The 19,101-nt window shown below is 45.7% G+C and overlaps 1 protein-coding gene across 1 annotated transcript in view; it reads right to left on the bottom strand.

Moving 5' to 3' along the window:
* Positions 1–230: 230 nt before the first annotated feature.
* Positions 231–19,101, bottom strand: part of T265_08271 (hypothetical protein) — a gene marked incomplete at both ends in the record, with an annotated part of 40,593 nt that continues 21,722 nt past the window's right edge. The window contains 9 exons of the mRNA XM_009174019.1: positions 231–910; positions 3,754–3,915; positions 5,237–5,275; positions 6,760–6,888; positions 7,665–7,792; positions 14,737–14,851; positions 15,042–15,320; positions 15,429–15,622; positions 18,473–18,636. Of these exons, the coding sequence (XP_009172283.1) occupies positions 866–910; positions 3,754–3,915; positions 5,237–5,275; positions 6,760–6,888; positions 7,665–7,792; positions 14,737–14,851; positions 15,042–15,320; positions 15,429–15,622; positions 18,473–18,636 (1,255 nt within the window). The remainder of the gene's footprint in view (positions 911–3,753; positions 3,916–5,236; positions 5,276–6,759; positions 6,889–7,664; positions 7,793–14,736; positions 14,852–15,041; positions 15,321–15,428; positions 15,623–18,472; positions 18,637–19,101) is intronic.

Raw genomic sequence — 19,101 nt, 5'->3', positions numbered from 1 at the left:
TAACGGTGGTTTCAAATACCAAATTCACCGAAACACGGCATCCATCCAAGAAGCAACTCCAAACAGATGCCACTTTAAGATCATTTCCTTATAGTAACCTCTACTGGGAGAGATATAACAACCAGATCGTCTAGATAAACGAAACTGATCACAACCAGTCACTTTTGTCAACATTTCATTCTCGCTTTTTTTAAGTATTGCACAATGGTCTTTGCTTTTTTTCTAACCTAGCTGGCTCAGCAACATCGGGAGTACTACAAAGACAAGACAGGCACATTGTATCCCGTGTCGACTTTCCAAGTACCTACCAGTAACCTGACGCGCATCAAGAATCGCTACATGGTGTAGAACGTCCATTCCGATCAGAATTGAAAGCGCCGTGAATACGACAGTCGCACATAGAAAACACAGCTTCGTACGATAAAACACTTTACGTTAAACATTACTTCACCAGATACAATTCAATTCTTTCATCTGTTCCTATCAACCTGTTAGAGGGGGTGGGGTGTAGCCAACACGTAATGAATAACACCGGGAGTGGTGCACAGACAATGGGAGACGGAGAGAACCAACACAGTTTAACATTGAAGTAAGGCACATAATCACATACTCAGGATCCTGAGAAAATGAAGAAATACGGAGAAAAAAACAAAGTATCACCCGGAATGTGTTGAGGCAAAATAGGGGTGCACAAGCAAACACGAAACCCCAATTACAGACAAAAAGAAATGACATGAGAACGAATTATCGAGGGAAATCAATGATTGGCGCACGGAATGATTCGAGGTCTGTTCGTTGGTTTCAACATGTTCCAGTAGATTCGGACTCTTCTAACCGACGCCCACAGTGAGGCTGAACCAAATGATCACTCAACCGTGACTGATTTGGCAAGGTTTCTGGGACAGTCAACCTTTATTCGAGAAGGCAAGCGTGGGAAAGGTGACAAAAAAATCAGTGATTTGAAAAAAAATTGAGTGAGAACGCAATTGAGGTGTGAGTATGTGAGAGTGGGCATCATCATCGTCAGAGACAGCAATACGTGTTAACACTGAGGCTTCATTGCCGTACAACCACAAAGTGGAGCTAACTTAGGATGGAAAGAAAAGAGCGGGTGAGGGAAGGGAGCTAGTGTGACCTATCGCAAGCATTCCGAGGTGCCCACGCCTCCAAGCGCCCAGTCAGATAACCAGGAAAGAAACTAACAACATAAGCGCCACTGACATTGACCAGCCACCATTTCATGCGATGTCTTCAGTTAAGCGCAGGGGGGGTCACGTGGACCCCACATCCTGAAAGGCGTAGAACAAAAACATCCAAACGAGAATGGGGACGGTGGAGCGGAGAGTCAGGCAGAGAGATGTGGCAGACTGCTTTGAGGTTTCAAAACGTAACCCGAAAGGTTAGAATGAAAACATCGACATGGCTGCCATGCGATAGAATAAAGCCCAGGGGGTGCTTGCCTACAACTTCGGATATACTAGATAGTTTTGAACAGACAAAGATGATCTCAGTGTCTCGAAAAAGGCGAATCCACTTCCATCTGGCGAGTATACTCGAACTAGGGAAACGACAATACATTACCATTTGCATACGACTGATTGTGACAACCCAATACATTTGAACAGAAAGCCAGTGAGGCTATATGGCGAATGTGAAATAGCACAGGGGGGTTCGACAGGGAATCTCAAGCCCTTTTGAAATACACCACAGAGGACCTACCAACCGTTTATCGCAGTGTCGGAATTTCCTAGCGAAAGTTCACATTAAACTAGTTCCCTGGGTTATCAGAATATGCAGAATGTAGGGTGATGCCGAAGATCCGCAGGTTTGAAACACAGGGAGCTAAAAAAGGATGTCGATCCGAGCAACCGACCTCGAGTCAAGCATCAACGTTCCTAACTAAAAACGAGCTCGGGTCTCTGTCACGCAGCAAGCTCCGCTTATTTACGTTACTACCTTAGTTGAGACAACGCCAATTAACTAATGTTCGACAAACTCTAGGCGTTGCAGAGCCCTACAGAAGATAAAACAATCAGAAACAAATAAACCAATGAACAAACAGTGCTATTTGTGATTAAACAAAAACTCATTGATCTGCACCAATCAGCCAGTGTTCCCCCCAAGTGGACAGACATTTTTACCCACTTCAGTGAACACAGCTGTAAGCGTGCTAACGACGGTTTGCCAACTCACACTCCGGATTAGGAAAGAAAACAGACGCAAATTTCTAATAATTGTATTTTAAATGGTCGGACGAGAGTGGAGACAGTGTCATTGTCGTGATGCAAAATAGTATTGGGAGTGAAACGAGCTGGGGTCAATTCGAACTCCAACAGAGCGGCGACTAGGCAACTGAGTGACAACACTACTCGAGTCTCGTGGTATCAGTCAGACGTATATCGGACACAGAAAGGTGTGGCAGTGGGGTAAATGCAACTCGACAAAACCCTGAGTAGAGCTTTTTTGAAACAGCTCAAGAATCATAATCTCAGCCATATGCTTATGCCAACATAAAAATAAGATTCTATTTCAGCTTATATAGATGCGTTTCGCCTTATTTCAACTCCACCGGGGTGGGCACTGGTCAAGGAATTCAACGTCCGCGTTCTGTGTGACTGGGGTTATTCGTGAAATTACTGTTTTTCGATACTACTCATTTGACTCCAGGTGGCGAGAGTAAATTACGGTTGCAAGCATGCGAGTCAACGATACTGAGCACTGATGTGCTGTCGCTGATGATGAAAAGTGAAAAATCTAACCGGAAGATCGTGAGGTCACACCACCTGATAGACCGATCCTTTTGATGCCCAATGTCTTGGGGACGTGTAAGTGGTAATAGTGCAATACATAAAAGTACATTTGTAACGTCTAACAAAGATCTGCTAAGTTTGAGCTCGATCAATAGAACTATGAGCTCCGAGTGGCACCAACTTTGCCTGAAATTTATGAACTAGAATCGAAGGTCTCGCGATTAAGAACATCAGATAGAAACCGCTTTTGGAAATTAAAAGGATTACCCTTGCGTAGGTGCGATTAAAAAAATCAATACATCCTTTAACTAGGAATCGGAAATATACTGCTTTCGGTATAAGTGCAGCCGGTTGGAAGAACCTCGAGACTGCCAACAAAACTGAGAAAACGCTTTCCGTGGTGCGAAAAGCAAGGAGAACTACCTTTAGACCGAGGCTTCGGGTAAGCAGCGGTAGATCCAGTTGAAAAAAATTTAAGCTAATGGAGCAATCCATAAACCAGCAGTCCACAAAGCCGTGCATCACAATCCAGGAAGCGATCCATTAGAAAGGCATTCAAATACCCCCTGTCATCACCGAGGACATATTTTGGAGGGTCAATAAGGAAGTGAATGTGACAGTCATGTAGTGCTTCCGTGATGAGCCATTCAGCATGCATCAACCTCTTCCGGTGCTAGTCTCGGTTCACTGTGAACGATGAATCCAACTCCACATTGGAAGGTGGACTAATCGCGCTGTAAATCAGAGGCCATTATCTGCAGTGGAGTATTGCCAAGAAGAAAGCAACGTCCGTTAACAAATGGACTGGGAAACTACGAAAGGCCTCCTTGGATGTACAAGGAGGATAAAACAATGCCGCGGGATGGCTTCCTCATGAACCTCCTCACAGTTTGCTGGAGAGGATGCATTACACATCGGAATTCACCGAACGGACCAAACAATCGCAGCATTGTGCAAACCAATCGAAAACAAACGTGCCAGCAGCACAAACGCGCAAACTTACATCAAGACCTCGTCGAACGGCGATGTGGAACGCGAGTAGTTGTAGTGGGATAACGGCCAGAATGCCTTGCAAACAGTCCACGGTACTGGGAAGTTCAATGGTGGCCATATTGTCCTTGGGGATCTCCGGATCGTTCTCGCTGCAAATCACAATGGGATTCCCCTGCGGAACGGGAGAGAAGAAAAGTGAAGTGACGAGATTTCTTTGTTCGAATTGAATTGACCTATTACAAGTGCACAAAAGTACACGCAATCCCCACCTCTCCTACGAGTGAACACCGAATAGGGTCGCCCAGATTTGCTAAGTTGTCCCATTTAGGTCATTTCTTGGAGTGCCCCGAGCCGAGAAATTCCGTAACCCCCAAAGACGCGATGCATGCGTCACATACGCATATTACTTGGATACGAAGACCATGCAGTCTGTACATAGCCATCACAGATTGGACAACTAGTGTCAGACCAGTGTCACCGGTGTTAAACTGCCGAACGACCGTGTCAATGGATCTAATCAAGTTCTTCGAGATAGAGAAGCAAAATGAAAAGGAATTGAGGGCTGCATCTAGAGCAAGTTCCCCCCCCCCCCAAAAAAAAAACGGTTTCGTTTTGTCGTCAGTTCCACATACCATGCTGAACGATTTGGGGTCCCAGCGTGGCGACATTGATGGTACCAGCAGTTGTCGTACTCACCGAGGTACGGCTTAACTCAACCCTACAACTTAGTTGTGTTTTGTTCGTCAGTCAGTTTACGTACATCGATGAAGTGCTTGAACGTATGGGTCGGTAAACATTGCAACCTACGATAAAATGCGAAAATGGTTTTAGAAATATTTACTGCTGAATGTTATGTCAGCACACATCAGTTAAAAGACCAGGTGAAGTAAAAAAACTACAAAGATATGTATGATTCGAGTCTAAATTCTACTACGGAACCCAACCTGGCAGTATGCCAGTCCTCGTGCTTCCTTCGGGTGGCATGGTAGCTAGGCACCGGAAGGGCGTTATAGCTGAAACGAACGGTGTTGAATTGCGTATAGATATCAGATAACTTTAATCGTGGCACTCATAATAACGTTAGTTCACAAGACCATTCCGGTGCGCAGCTGCCACGCAGCTAAATGAAAGCATGATGGCTGAGATACTCAACACTATGGTAAGAACTTTCAGCAAAGAAATGAGCTGCCTCGACAGATGAGTGAGTTGTATTCGTAGTCATGACTAAGTAAGGTGCATGGTGCACACGAGACGGCCACTAGAGTCGGAAACCAGTATGCTATCGCCGTTTCGTACACAGCATATAATGGTCAGGTTTGGAAGGGGCACAATTTTCGCGCCAACTCATGCGGTGTACCCGTGATGGCTAAGGTGAAAGTTTGCCCGACACTGGTTCGGACAGAGGATAAGTAGTAGGTTGACGACCACTTATAAGCGATCGCAAATATGTTGACTGAATGAAAGATAAATGGAAAGCTTTAAAGAAGACATACCCTTCGAGCCCGTACTTCGTGAAGAGCATTCATTGATTTCTACAACGCAGAAGGGGAATGGAAGACATAGATGAGCTACCTGGTAGATGGAAAATATCTGCCTGCCTGGTTGTACGGCAGTGAAGCATTGGTGTTGAACACTGATGTCATGCTGTCGTTGATGATGATGATGATCTGCTTGCTCAGGCACCTAGGCATACTCAAAATTTGAGAACAACGTCACCTCCCAGTTGCATTCATCAACATCAACACTAACAGTAATACGCGCGCTTCACTTCAGTATAACCAAATTAATTCATCTGAAGAAAACCACTACCTGGGGCGAGATGGCCCAAGTGGTTAGAGCGCGAATTTACTGACCGGAAGGACCGTGGTTCGAACCCGACCTCAGCTTCTCGACTTCCCCTGTCTAGGCTTGGGCAACCTGGCAGTATCCCAGTCCTCATGCTTCCTTCGGGTAGCATGGCAGCTACCACCTGAAGGATGTTGCCGCTGAGAGCTTACCTATAAGAACAACGACTGACGTGAGCCACGACAGACATTCCAGGTGCCCATATCGTTCCGTGAGTGCTGTGTCTTACAGGACACAGAATGCGAACGATCCTTCTGAAGACATTTGTTGGTTGTTGTACGCAGGTCCTGTGTTGGCTACGGATCACCAATGATACCAGGTGTAAACCTTTGACGATACCTCATTCTATGAAGATGGTTAGACTTGTTCACCTCAGTGCTACTCTCGATCGGCTTATCAGCCACCATCCCACTTTTCGTACTTTTACAACAGGGTTATTTCATCACGTTTGTTGGGCAGCTCCGTGATGCTCTTCGCCTCTGATGTACTGCCCTGAATGATGATGATGTACGCCTGTAAAATTGACACTCAGCAGAACAATCAGGATCGAGGGGATTTCTCGTTGCTTTGGTTGATTAGCCCCACGGTGCGGATCAATGCTCATCGATCCACTTGCACTATGCGATGCCAGTCTGGGTAACCAAGTGTGCGTGGCTTTTCCTTTTTGATACTTATGGCGTTAATGAAAAGCAGTCGACAGCCGGCAACTTGTTTTGTCGTTTTGGGGGTTCATTAGGTAGACGTAGCTTCCGAGATTCCATCAACCTTGCTTCCCAAACCAAACCAATTGCGCGCTAGTGTAGATGTACATCTAGCTGAAAATCAACTTGGTATTAACGAGAGACTCAAAATCAGTGAGCCAAATCAATCAATCAATCGTTAAGCTACAACACTTTCGGTGAACAGGAAGGAAGCAGGAGAGCTGAGATACTGCCCAAGCCTAGACAGGGGAAGGCGAGAAGCAGAGGTCGGGTTCGAACCACGGACCTTCCGGTCATTAAATTCGAGCTCTAACCACTTGGACCATCTCGCACCCTTGTGACACTACGTTTTGTAAATGGGGATTACTGTACACGTCATGATGATCCCTAGGCATACAAGCCTCCGATTCAACCATCTCGCCAGACTGTCAGAACCAGTCATCCTACGGGAAGAACACTGATAGGCTCACCTGGAACAAACCATCGTGTGGAATTAACATGATAATCGCACTTTCGCTGTCCACCATTGCTAACGGACCGTGCTTGAGTTCCCCGGTGAGGATTCCCTCCGCATGCAGATAGGTGAGTTCTTTCAGTTTCTTGAGAAAAGTAGAGAACGAGGGGGAAATCGGGATAGTCGCAAAAACGTATTCAACGAATGAAAAACTAGCCAGTTTGTTGCATGGCAGCTATCATTGCCAAGATTAGTCGTGTGACTGAGACGGGTCACGGTTGAGATTCGGCTAGCAAAGAGTGATGCATTACGGATCAAGTGGCTGAGGCCGAACTTGTGTTGAAAAGATTTTAGCACAGATCACCAAAGCATGAGTGTTTTAACCTTGTCGTCCTTAAGTCGTCCAACTGTTGTGGCCACACGTACACTTCGTCTCAACTGCATGCTAGTTTAAACAAGAGCTTCACTTCATCTCAAAGGTCAAGTCACTATCAAAGGATTATGCCCTCATGTGCGGAAAAGCTGAACACAGAAACAACAGCGATATACTACTGAATATAAGAATCTTATTTCGAAACAGAAAGTGAAATACAGATGCCTTGGGGGAAAAAGGCGTGAATAACGGGTGAACAAATGGTGGTGGTCCAACCCGGAAGTCACAATCCACTAAAGGCATACCTAAATGAGGGAGAATGACACCTCCCCGGACAACAACGTAGGCCCCTTCCAAAACGATCCAGAAAAAGGAGTGTTCGCGTATCAGCAGTCAAAAGTTGAACCAATCATCGAAATAACCGGTCTAAATAAACTGGAAACGATGATTCAGAGACTACGTACCGACGGAAATACAAGAGCGATCTAAAAAAAAACAAAAGCTCCAATAACAGGGGTGACAAGCGAGGTAAGTGAAAAAATCCTCACCAGAGCACCTTCAAGACAGGTGGCGTAGTTACTCCCGCGTCCCATGACCAATATGCTACGTTTGTTGTACAGGGTTTCGGATAGGGCTCGAAGTGTTTTGTCCGAGTTCAGGACGGTTCGGATCTGGTCTGGAAAATGAAAGAGGGTGTCACGTAAGGAAGGGCATCAAGGCTCTCAGGAAGCCTCTTGGTAAGTTTCAGCATCCAAAACAAACAAATAAATAGGCTAATATTTTCTAAGCCCGAATCCACAGCCAACTAGTCAACACCCCGCTATGAAGGTGTGATTAGCCGTTAAATTCGTCAGAGTGATTAAATACTCGTGAGTAGTCAGAACGTGCAACATGAACGATTCCCTCAGAGCCCACCCGATGGGACGAAAGACCCTGTGTGGCCCAACATCTCAGGATTAGACCGAATCTTCCTGAGCAACATCTGATTACGTTTCAAGTCCTCTAAAACTATCGGACCCTCCGTGAGGATTGATGATCAGTGAAATAAACATGTGTAGATGGCCCGATTCTTGAGACTAGGTCAGCAGCTGGTCACGCCCAGAGCCACGCCTTCAGCAGACGCGCAGTTGTGTAGTAAACAACATGAAACTGTTAACCAACCGGTCACGTGGCAGTCATATCTTGCGAAGTTTACAACGAGGCACAGGACCCATTGTGGAAGACGAACCGCATTTCAATTCCCCTCTGCCAGGTTACACGTTGTCCACCTCCTGAAAGAAGCACGGCAAACGATGATTCGGCATGCGTAGGAGAGCCAAAGATGAAGGTTCTGGACATTTTCCGCGACTGAATACTCGATGCACTACCAAACGCCGTTTTCAAATTACCTCGTTACAAGTTTGTTGTAGCGTTCAGGGCGAAGTCTTGGACTATTCGCCCGTAGAGGCCCTCCCACAACTACAGAATATAGCCCGTAATTTATTCTGATGAACGTGACCCTTGGAGCCCAGCGATATACTTTTCCGACACCATAAGTGACAAAAAACCCTCTGAGATTATTGAACTGACTTTATCAGACACATTTCCGTCAGAGTTAATACAACTACCGAGGTGAACAAAGTCCTTCACAACCTGCAGCGCTACTCCTTGAGTTACAGTGGGTATGCACAGAGATCACACGTTCCCAAGCATGAATTTGCAAAGGGAGGAAATACACGAGAGCGGAACAATGGAGTGGAGTCAGTGAATTGTGCCCGTTGGATTCAATCAAAACGCATTCTGCACACGTTCACGAATATGCGTAAAAGACAAGAAAAACCGTTGTATGAAATTGGAAACCTTGACATAAACCCGGACGCATCGTTGTCTTGGGATCGCGTTCCAGCTACGATGTTGATAAGTTGTGCATTTATTTGGAGTCGGACACTTAAGCAGTTTATAGTACTCAGATAAATCTGATTAAAGTTCCGAAAAGTGCTCGAAATTGGTGAGACCGGAGAGTTTTCGTATACCTTGTACTCCTTATGATTAGGGTTTTATTCAAAATGAATGGATTTGAGCTCTAGTTAATGCGGAATTCTGGGCGCTTGGAAATGTTGGTTCATAGTAGAAATACACAACGGATAGAGTAGCCGAAGCTTCCAGACGTTGAGAACCGAGAAAGTGACCCTTGTCAAGTTCGCAGTTTGATCCCAAACTCGGTCGTTGCGCATCGTCACTGTCGAGATTTATTGAGAAGCTGCGAGGTACTTGGCAGTTTGATTTCATTCTATGTCCACAACGTTGGTCTCAGCCTACTTTACGGGCAATCCGCCTGGCCCGTTCATACTGAACTTATTCTGAGATTGCATCGAACCGCCTTGTTCCTCACACTACATCAGTGATACGTGGCTAAGAACTGCAGCTCTACCAAGGAGACGCTGTTGTTCAGTTAAATAATTCGGGCGCACGGCACGGTGATTCACCAAGAGAGTATATCTCTTGCCAGAATATCACTGAACTCATTGGCTTCGTCAAAAACTCGACTGTGTTACACATTATTGACGTCAGCCAAACGACCGACTATCTAACAGACCACCACTGTAACGGAGGATACTACTGATGAAGCACGCGAGTAGTCTATGGTTGGCTGCCAAGCTCCTCAACGCATCTGACGGGAGGTGAAGCTTATTACGGAAATCGTGAAACTGCTTTGGAGTGTTAATAGAATAGAGAGGAAAATTCAACAGAACGCGTAAGACTGTTCATTTGTTAACGACTATATGCATATGCGATGTTTAGTTTCCTGTCTACTGACTTGTAACTGCTTAAGTTCGTGTTTACTAATCAATATGGTCGTTGGCCTGTTCGCTGAGCTGGGCAATTTGATTGCAAACGTTTCATCACCAATCGAGGTGACGTCATCAGTGCGTTATTGTGGAGTGTAGGAGTGCGTAGCGGTGGGTTGGTGATTGTGCTAATCAATGTCTTTGCAGCGAACGGATATCATGCCTTCATAAGTATTGATTCAAAGGCAGGATTGACTACGGACGAAGGAGTAGCAAGGTGATGGCGAAATATGGTACGTCAAAAACGGTTCGTAAGAACTCACAACCTTGGTCAAGTGGCATGAATCGATCGACCCCATAGGGTAACGTCCCTCCAGACTATCTTATAAAATCAAATCGCATTGAACTTGGGTTTCACTGCCATCCAATTAGCTGCGTTTCCGCGCTTTTTAATCTGGTGACCAGTCTTGGCTGTTTATTTCGTTATTTAACCATTCGATGTATACCGACCTGATGACGAGATCCTGAAACCATTGATGCTCGTCATTCAATACTTTTGTTGAAACGATGGGAATATTCAAGCAAATCCTACCGCCAAAGATGTCGAAATTCTTACCACACCAAAAATCGAGCAGAACCCTCCTGTGCTCTGGACAGAAATACTGTTGTACAGGCGATAACTGAAAGACGTCTTCAGTATGATGGGCATTTCGAGATTAGTACGTACTAGCGGTTTGGGGACGACCAAACGATCAAGGGTTGATTTCGCTGATGGTTAGAGTGCTGTAATTCTGGACCAGCCGACCGACAGAATTCAACACTTTGTTTTAAACGCGCAACACGTCAGCTATGCACTCAAGAGATTCCGCAAATGATGTGATCGCTCTGCAACACATTCCATTGTGATGCCATTCTGGGTTCGTTAGTGATCGAATCACTCACTCAAGAAACGGTGTAGACATGACAGCGCATACGCTACACAGCTATATGGCCTGAGTTTCAAAGCATCAGGCGCCACAGACCACATTCCAGATTCATGGCCCCATGTGTCGAACACGTGAGTTTTGCTTGTTTCCGGAGAAAAACAAGCACCAAAGAACGTAATTTCAGGTAGAAATTTCATAAGCCGACGATCAGTTGTCAATGACAAGATCAATCGCCGTCACAGTTGATAGGTATGTGCACGAAGATCTCCTACGAAGATTCTAAATGTAGAGTACAAATATGACGTTCTGCTTGTCAGTTCACTAGCACATCATCTTCAAAGACAGAAAGAGCAGTGTTGATGGTGTTCCACTGCCCCAAAACCAAAGTTTATCTAATTAAATTTAAAGCCTTGAAGTGGAAAGAACAGAAGAGGATGGACCTGATGCTCATCATCATCATCATCATCAGCTGTAGGCACTGCGTCATTGCACTACAGTGGTTCTGGCTACCACAGTTTTATTCACCGGTGGTTTGAGTGGGGTGGGGAGGGGGATAGCTGTGCTTTGGAGACGGTAGTTGCTCACTATCAGTAAAGTAGTGGTTTATTTTAGAAAGTTGAGCTAACTCAGGTCAACACTATTGAGCTCTGATAGTTTTTCGAAGATGCCTCTTGCTAGCGTGATCGGAATGGAATTGTGTGCCCCAGAAGACACGATAGTCTTGAATTGTAGCACTCCACAGGCCGCTGAAGTCCACGTGATCCGACTGGGTCCACGGTTGATTTGCAGTTTGTGGCCTCCAGGTTACGCGATGCGAAAGTACTGGCCAGAAATCGTTGATGGTTGGCACATAATTAAAGGAGTCGATCTCCATTGTCTGTGCGATGAGCGTAGACTCTGAATCGACCGTCCGAATGTGATTCCAAGGAGCTCAGAACCCCAATTTGTGCATTCATTTCGCTCGAAAGCATCAAAATGTCAGTGTTTCTTGCTTGATAAATGAGTCCAGATAACTCTCGATTGAAAGTACCCTTTCCAGCGTCAGAACTGCAGTCTGTTGGGGCATAAGCTAACACCACGAAGAGGCACCGTTTTCTATGCCAAGGCGTTGAGCTTCAAGGAGATGGATGACCCGATAACCGCAAACACGACTGTTCCCTGAGATCCAATTCAGTGAAGCGGGTTCAGCTCTACCACCTTATCCCAAGAATTCAAGTGGTCAGTCAGTCAATCTGGAAGAAACTGAAAGCCCGAACGCCACTGACGTAGATCAGCCAAGGTTCTTTGTCTCCAGCCCAGCGCAGGAGGGGTAACGGGGACTTCATCCTGTACCACATCAATAAAACCAAATTCTTCCTAGTCTATTTAACACCTCTCCGCCAATTTGACCACCTCGCGGCTTGCACCTTTCTGAAGGAGGCACGGAAAACAGCAATCGTCTCGGTAGACGGCGTTTCGGCAGGCGCTGCCACTCCAGTTGATGTTTTCCGCGATTGAAGTACAAGCTAAACAACCAAGCATCCGTTTTTTTTTGAAAATTCATTGAATTCATCCTTCTCGAAACCAAGCAGGCTTTGTGTCATTCACCAACAGCGCCCACCCTGCACGAATTTGCAGCGGAGGGTGGCTGGTTCGAACTTACAGCCTTCAGGATAAGAGCTGGACAAACTAAAGCTTAAAGCAAGGGTCGTTCATCATTGGAAGCTCCGTTGTGTGGCCACTGCACTGGTAGTACATCCCGGTGACGAATTCGGGTGGATATAGTGGCCACCTATTTGCTATTATGGAGATCCCTTGGAAGAACGTCAATTTGAACTCATCTTCAAAGCGCTTGAGGTAGCAACCGAGGCAGGGTTCACGAAGACCGGATAGTCAAGTAGTCTTATACAGCTAACTATGCGAACCTACAGCCACACAAACGAACACAGCACACAGACTATTTGAAAAGGATCGGAAAAGATACAGCTTTGCAAGTTTGTAGCAGTCACACCTATCGTTCAGCTGTAGCACCCTTTCGGTGCCTAACTGCCATGCCGCCCAATGGAAGAACGAGGGCTGCCAGGTTGCCCAAGCCTAGACAGAGGAAGTCGAGGGGCAGAGGTTGGGTTCGAACCACGGACCTTTCGGTCAGTAAATCCGCGCTCTAACCACTCAGGCCATCTCGTCCCCCATTGTGCTTATCTCACACGGTAGTCCTGCTACCTGGCCAATCATCGTGTTTTTAACCTGGTGTATAAGTTCTGCTTGGGGTCAAAATAACAGCAAAGCCTGTGTAGTTTTTTTTCGGAGTGTACATTGTGGATTCAGACGAAAATACACCCAAGATCTCGGGCTTCGCCATGTGTATCCCGTTCGAAACATGACCCGAACGAAANTGACCCGAAAAGCGGTTTTGGGGTCAACTTAATAACCGGTGCCTACCAAGTTGGGACTGGAGTTTGTGTATTGAGGCTTTGTAGCTTGGCAGCAGTCTCGGATACGTTTGAATAGCTGTCCATAGAACTAAGAGGAAGGAAGAAATAATGACGATGAGGGTCATCATAGGGGGCAGATAAGTCGGTCGGTGCATGTTCACCCAAATCTCGCTACATCATTAATCTGCTAGAAAACGAGTCAACCATCAGGATAGAAATTGCGCCGAAAGATCACCAACAAAGGATTCTTCGAAAAATCTTTATCGACAATTCCATCTGACACTACAAACTTTAGTGGGCAACCCATCTTCAGTAAGGTCAACCAGAGGAGGATCAGAGGTTAAGGAGCGAACAGGAAGGTCCCTGGTTCGAACCCAAAAGGGCACTGAAAGGCGGTTGCAGCCGAACGATTATTAATTAATTAAATCAATTAATTATTCAGTCCTCTTCAATGAGCCCCCGCGAGAACAGGTGCTTTGGCTTCTGGACAAGATCAGGTTGCATGCTAAGGGGCGAAAAATATAGATATTAGCATAGTGCCCGGTCTACTTCGCTTTAGAGTGGTGTACTACTATGCTGAACCGGACCATACACTCGTNTTGAACATCGACAATTAAAAGGGAGACTGGGTCTACTAGACTGAATTGTGCTGAGAACAGCTAGTTTACAATATTCGACTATATAGATCTTCAGAAGATATGTGTGCAGTAATTGTTATCGCCTCGCCCCCAAACAGCCCTTCTAATCCAGACTAATAACGTAATAGTTGCCAGCCTAAACGGATCACTGTATGGGGTAGTCATAATCATGGCAAACTAGAAAGGCCTATCTTTTCTGATCGATAGTTCTAGCATTTCATGTGGTTTTATCCCGCCATACTACTCACAAGTTCAGTGTATAAATTTCCAAGAGTCAGGTTATGACGTAACGTTTTCCCACGGAACCTGAGTTCCACATGATTATAATGGAATTTTCTCACGATAATCGAACCGTTTTATTTTCCAGTTCGCGAAAAGCTTCAAGTTGACTGAATCCATCAGGTATGACTATCACTGAAGATGTGTCTGAGTACTGGCGAAATGCCGAAACGTTGTGATCTAGTCCTGAATAGTGACAAAAAAGTGGTTGCACGGAGATGTCGGTTTTGTGCCCTGTTTTGTGCTCAGTAAGAACTGACCTAGCGTCAGGCGTCAGTTCCGAAAGTTGACTACGCTTCAACTAACCGGCATTCATGATATGTTTTCTGTCTGAAGCCAACTTGAGTAGAATGACAACAAAAGGACACAGAGGATGTGAGATAGTCTTGTAGCTGTAGCACCCTTTCGGTGCCCAACTGACATGCTACCCGAAGTCAGTAAAAGGTCTGGGATATTGCCAAGTTGCCCGTAAATTCGCGCTCTAATCACTAAGCCATCTACACAGACAGAATGATCGGCCCCGTCTAACAGACACAACACAAATCAGACTTCATTCGAAGATGAACTGAGATGAGAAGAGGTGAGTCAAACTGACCTGACAATGCTCGAAGTCCATCAATGATCGCCTCACGTCTTGGCTGCAAAGAGATTCTGTCCTCGGACAAGACGAGGGCGAACATCACAAGTGCAATCACTTGACTTGTATAAGCCTAGAGGTGCAAAAGAAGATAAGTACGAAATTATATCCCCTTCGAGAGTTCAATTCGTAGACAAAAGTTCACCTTTTATCCCCGATCTTTGACTCTTTCAAATGTGGAATCGAAGAAGAGGAACATTTATACATTCCCTATGAACGTAGTTCAAAAACCTGTTTCGTTCTCCAAACGTACAACAACTCACCTTAGTGCTTGCTACACCGATTTCTGGACCAGCATTAATGTGAACACCGCAGTGAGTCTCTCGTGAGATCGACGAGCCCACTGTGTTGGTTATGCCCACTGTGAACGACCCACGGCTACGACAGTAGCGTAGGGCCAACAAAGTGTCCGCGGTCTCTCCTGATTGGCTCACGAATACGCACACATCATCGCGGAAAATGGGGGTTCTGCGATCTAACAAATCACTGGCCAGTTCCACCATAACGGGCAGTTCTGAAAGCTCCTCCAGCAAAGACCGCGTCTGCATGGTGGGGAACGGGAGAAAACGTGCGTAGGGAACATGAGCTGGAAACTTTCGTTTCGCTTAAACACTCTGAAACAGAGCACCACGACTACTCGTACTGCTTACCGCAATCGTACTGTGGAAACTTGTTCCACAACCGATGAAGATGAGACGTCGACACCGACGAATGATAGTCATGTGGTCTGCTAAACCACCTAGAATAACCGTCCTTGAGTCGAAATTGACGCGGCCCCGCATGGTGTTCATCACAGATTCGGGTTGCTCGAAAATCTCCTTCTGCATGAAGTAGTCGTAGTTGCCTATGGGAGAGATGAATTTTAGTTAGATAGTTTAAGTGACGCTAATTAAATAAAAACTAAAGTCATGAACAGTAGCTGCAGCGATTCCCGTTATCGGTAACGAGGCACCTGTGGGTGGGTGACTTCACACTGCTGTGTGAACATGATATCGTTCATCTGTAGCACCCCTTCGGTGTCCAACTGCCATGGTAATCGAGGGAAGCAGGAGGTCTGGGATACTGTCAGGGTGCCCTAGCCTAGACAGGGGAAGTCGAGAGGCAGTGGTCCGATTCGAACCACGGACCTTCCGGTCATTAACTTCGCGCTATAACCACCAGGGCCATCTCGCCCTAACAACCTACTGCTAGACGTCAAATCGGATTCACAAACAGAGATCAACGTCTATTTGACATCCCAAACTGACAAACCGAAACAAATTAGGACGATGTCGGCTTGGTGTAACGGTGATACTACTGATGGGGAGGCATGCGAGTAGTATGTTTTGTTCTTGTAAATTCGCTTTGTGTCTCTTGAAAAAGGGACATCCGCTGCGGATGTCGTGGAGTCTCTTTGTAGCATTTGCATGGATTTGAGCAATGAATGATTGGAGCCAATGAATATCCAGGAAATTTCAGGAGAAGACGGATGTCCAGTTTTTGTAAATAAGATGCAAATGAGAGTTTTACTTCCCTGTCCAATAGTCTGTAACTGGTCAGTTGGTATTTTCTAATGAATAACTCCGCAGCGTAGGCCTTCTTCTTTTCATTGGTGGCATGCGGCTGATTAGCAACGAAGCCAATCCATGGTAGTTGCATGACAAGACAAAACAGGCTTTACGGTGAATATTCACACAAGGGATTCAACGAATTAGTCAAACAAAAGTTCTGAAAAATACGTATCAAAATGTTACCAGCCAACTTAGTGAAAACTTCAAGCCTAAACTGGTCCACTTGGAGAGGAACTCCACAGAAGCGAAGTCCTTATTCCGAACAGGGACGGGACTATGGCGTTTGCTAGATGGAGATTCTTGTGCACAAAGGTGCGCTATCGATCCTGAAAAGGCGCTTAAGAAGGCAGTTTTGTAGTTTGGACCTGAGATGACACAGTGGCCAAAGCATGAAAGTGCTGCCCATAAGGTCCATAGTTCGAGCCCAACCCTGGCTTTCCGATTATACCTACCGAAATTAGTGCAGCCTAACTGGGCATCGATAGTTCTTCGTTTCAGTTTCCCGGTAACTATCCACCGAAAGGGTGTTACCGCTTAGCGATAATGCCAAGAAGTTTTGAGCACGTTTTCACACACCGATCTGTGAAGGCTTCCGCAAGGAACGCAACACGTATGGTATCCCGATGACGAAGATACAATCAAATGTCAACGGGACTCAAAAACCGCGGATGAGCGGCACAATATCACCAGAAAGACAGTGGGGTGAATAAAAGACTCGATTGCCGTGGCGGTTTAACAAAGACTGCGGTGTGAGTGGCGGTGTAATTCTGTCGGTCCTCCACCCCTACGTAATGCGTGGTTCCTTGAAAACACAAGTGATGAAGCGTCACAAAAGTTCGGTTGCACAGCGCCTTGTCAGTTTCACTAATCCGCGGAGCTTTTTTCAGTTTATTGTCATCGATAAATACCGCGGTAATCTGTGTGTCCATACAACTCAGACTACCGACAAGATTGCTCTCAGAAATGAAAACCGGAAGCATAACCGATCGATATTCTCAACATATTTTTTTGTTTTCTGATCAAAGAGAGATCTAACGGCCTTCTGCTTGACCACAAGATGAAATCCGCGCAAAAAGTGTACAGTCTTGAAATATCGGCCTGCATAAAGAGAGAATAGGGTTTGACGAATGCTTTATCCCCACAACCGTATGCTCCTTACACAGATGTCGGAGTGTTCTGGGCCTACGAGATGATTTGTACCGGGTTTCGGCGGAAGGACGCCAACCAAAGCAGCTTGAGAACAACACAAAAACAGTAAATACTTACAATATCAGTCGGGGAAAGTTTGATTTATCCTAATTGCTTACTTGGCATGTAACACAAGTCTGTTATTCCCTTTTGACTAGAACTTAAGTAGGATCTCAGCCAACCAATGAGCAGATGTAAACGGAATGCTTTACACGTGAGGATGTAAGTGAGTGAAGCGTTTAAGTGGACGCAAGCGAGGCCAGACTGCGTCCGAGTTGGGAATTTCACACTGCTCAACAAAGTCTTCGCTGAATAACGTTATAGACCAAGAAGATACATAAGGGTCCTATAGAAGAAGATCAACTTTCTGAGAGAAACTTGGAACACTTTCCAAGGTCTGCTCGTGGATACTCCAGGCGCATATTTACAAATTCGATATAGTAGTGGTGAGGCAATTTATACGCAAACAACTTGATTTTCCGAAAGTAGCTCCATCGAAGATTCACATGTATGAATAAACAATTTGGTTTTGTTATCTGCTACATCCTGACGACATTTCCAAACACTGCCACGTCCTAGTGCAGCTCTTATAAGCGAAGGTTCCCTGATGAGAAGGTCATTTGTCAGGTAGGTAGGGCGAGATGGCTCAGTGGTTAGAGCGCGAATTTAATGACCTGAAGGTCTGTGGTTCGAACCCGACCTCTGCCTCTCGACTTCCCCTGTCTAGTCTTGGGCATCCTGGCAGTATCCCAGTCCTCGTGCTTCCTACGGGTGGCATGGCAGTTGGGCACCGAAAGGGTGCTACAGCTGAACGATTTGTCAGCTAAATCTATAAACGGAAAATGTCACGCGGTGAAAAGCAACACAATGAAATCCAGTCGAAATGCTCAGATTAATGGTAAGGGACAGCCCTCTAATGGAATAAATGAGACAACAGTAAACAATCTGGAGCTCACCTTTCATAATCTGTTGCAGTTCCAGCTGTAACGTCACAACTTCTCGTGTGGTGGAATCGTCTGCCCGACGATCTAACCGATGAATGGTTAGTTGCCCATCACTAACGGCTGCAATATCATCATCTTCCAGAAATATGACTTTGTCCGTATGTTCAATCAGAGAGCTGGTAATCAGATCGAATTCAACAGTGTATTTCAATCACATGGCACGAAGTCATGTTTTGGGGATCTAATGAGCAACGATTCTGTCCGATATCGGGAAGGTGATCAAAGAACACCGGTGTTAACCACGCATAACACAAAGGACGCTTATTATGGATGGTTTGAGAAAGAAATGCAGGACCAGTGTGAATTGCTCAACTCTGAAATGATTGTGAACTCTGTGGGGTGGACAAACGCCGTCTACATTGAACTTATCCAATAGGCTGACTTAGTTTTTGACCCATGCAGTCCGACAGATGGATGGGTGTTCAATCATACCGATCGCCCGTTAGAATGCCAAAACACCGTCATAAAGAGACTGAACCTTACCGTGGTTTGGCGGTTTGTGTACCTCGACGACCCATTGAGCTATACTGAGGAGTGTCCGCACGATGCTCACGGAGTCTCTCATACCAGGTTGGTCCATG

The sequence above is a fragment of the Opisthorchis viverrini genome (genome assembly GCF_000715545.1).
Source record: "Opisthorchis viverrini unplaced genomic scaffold opera_v5_210, whole genome shotgun sequence".
NCBI lineage: Eukaryota > Metazoa > Platyhelminthes > Trematoda > Opisthorchiida > Opisthorchiidae > Opisthorchis > Opisthorchis viverrini.
This window is presented reverse-complemented; position numbering and strand designations above follow the sequence as displayed.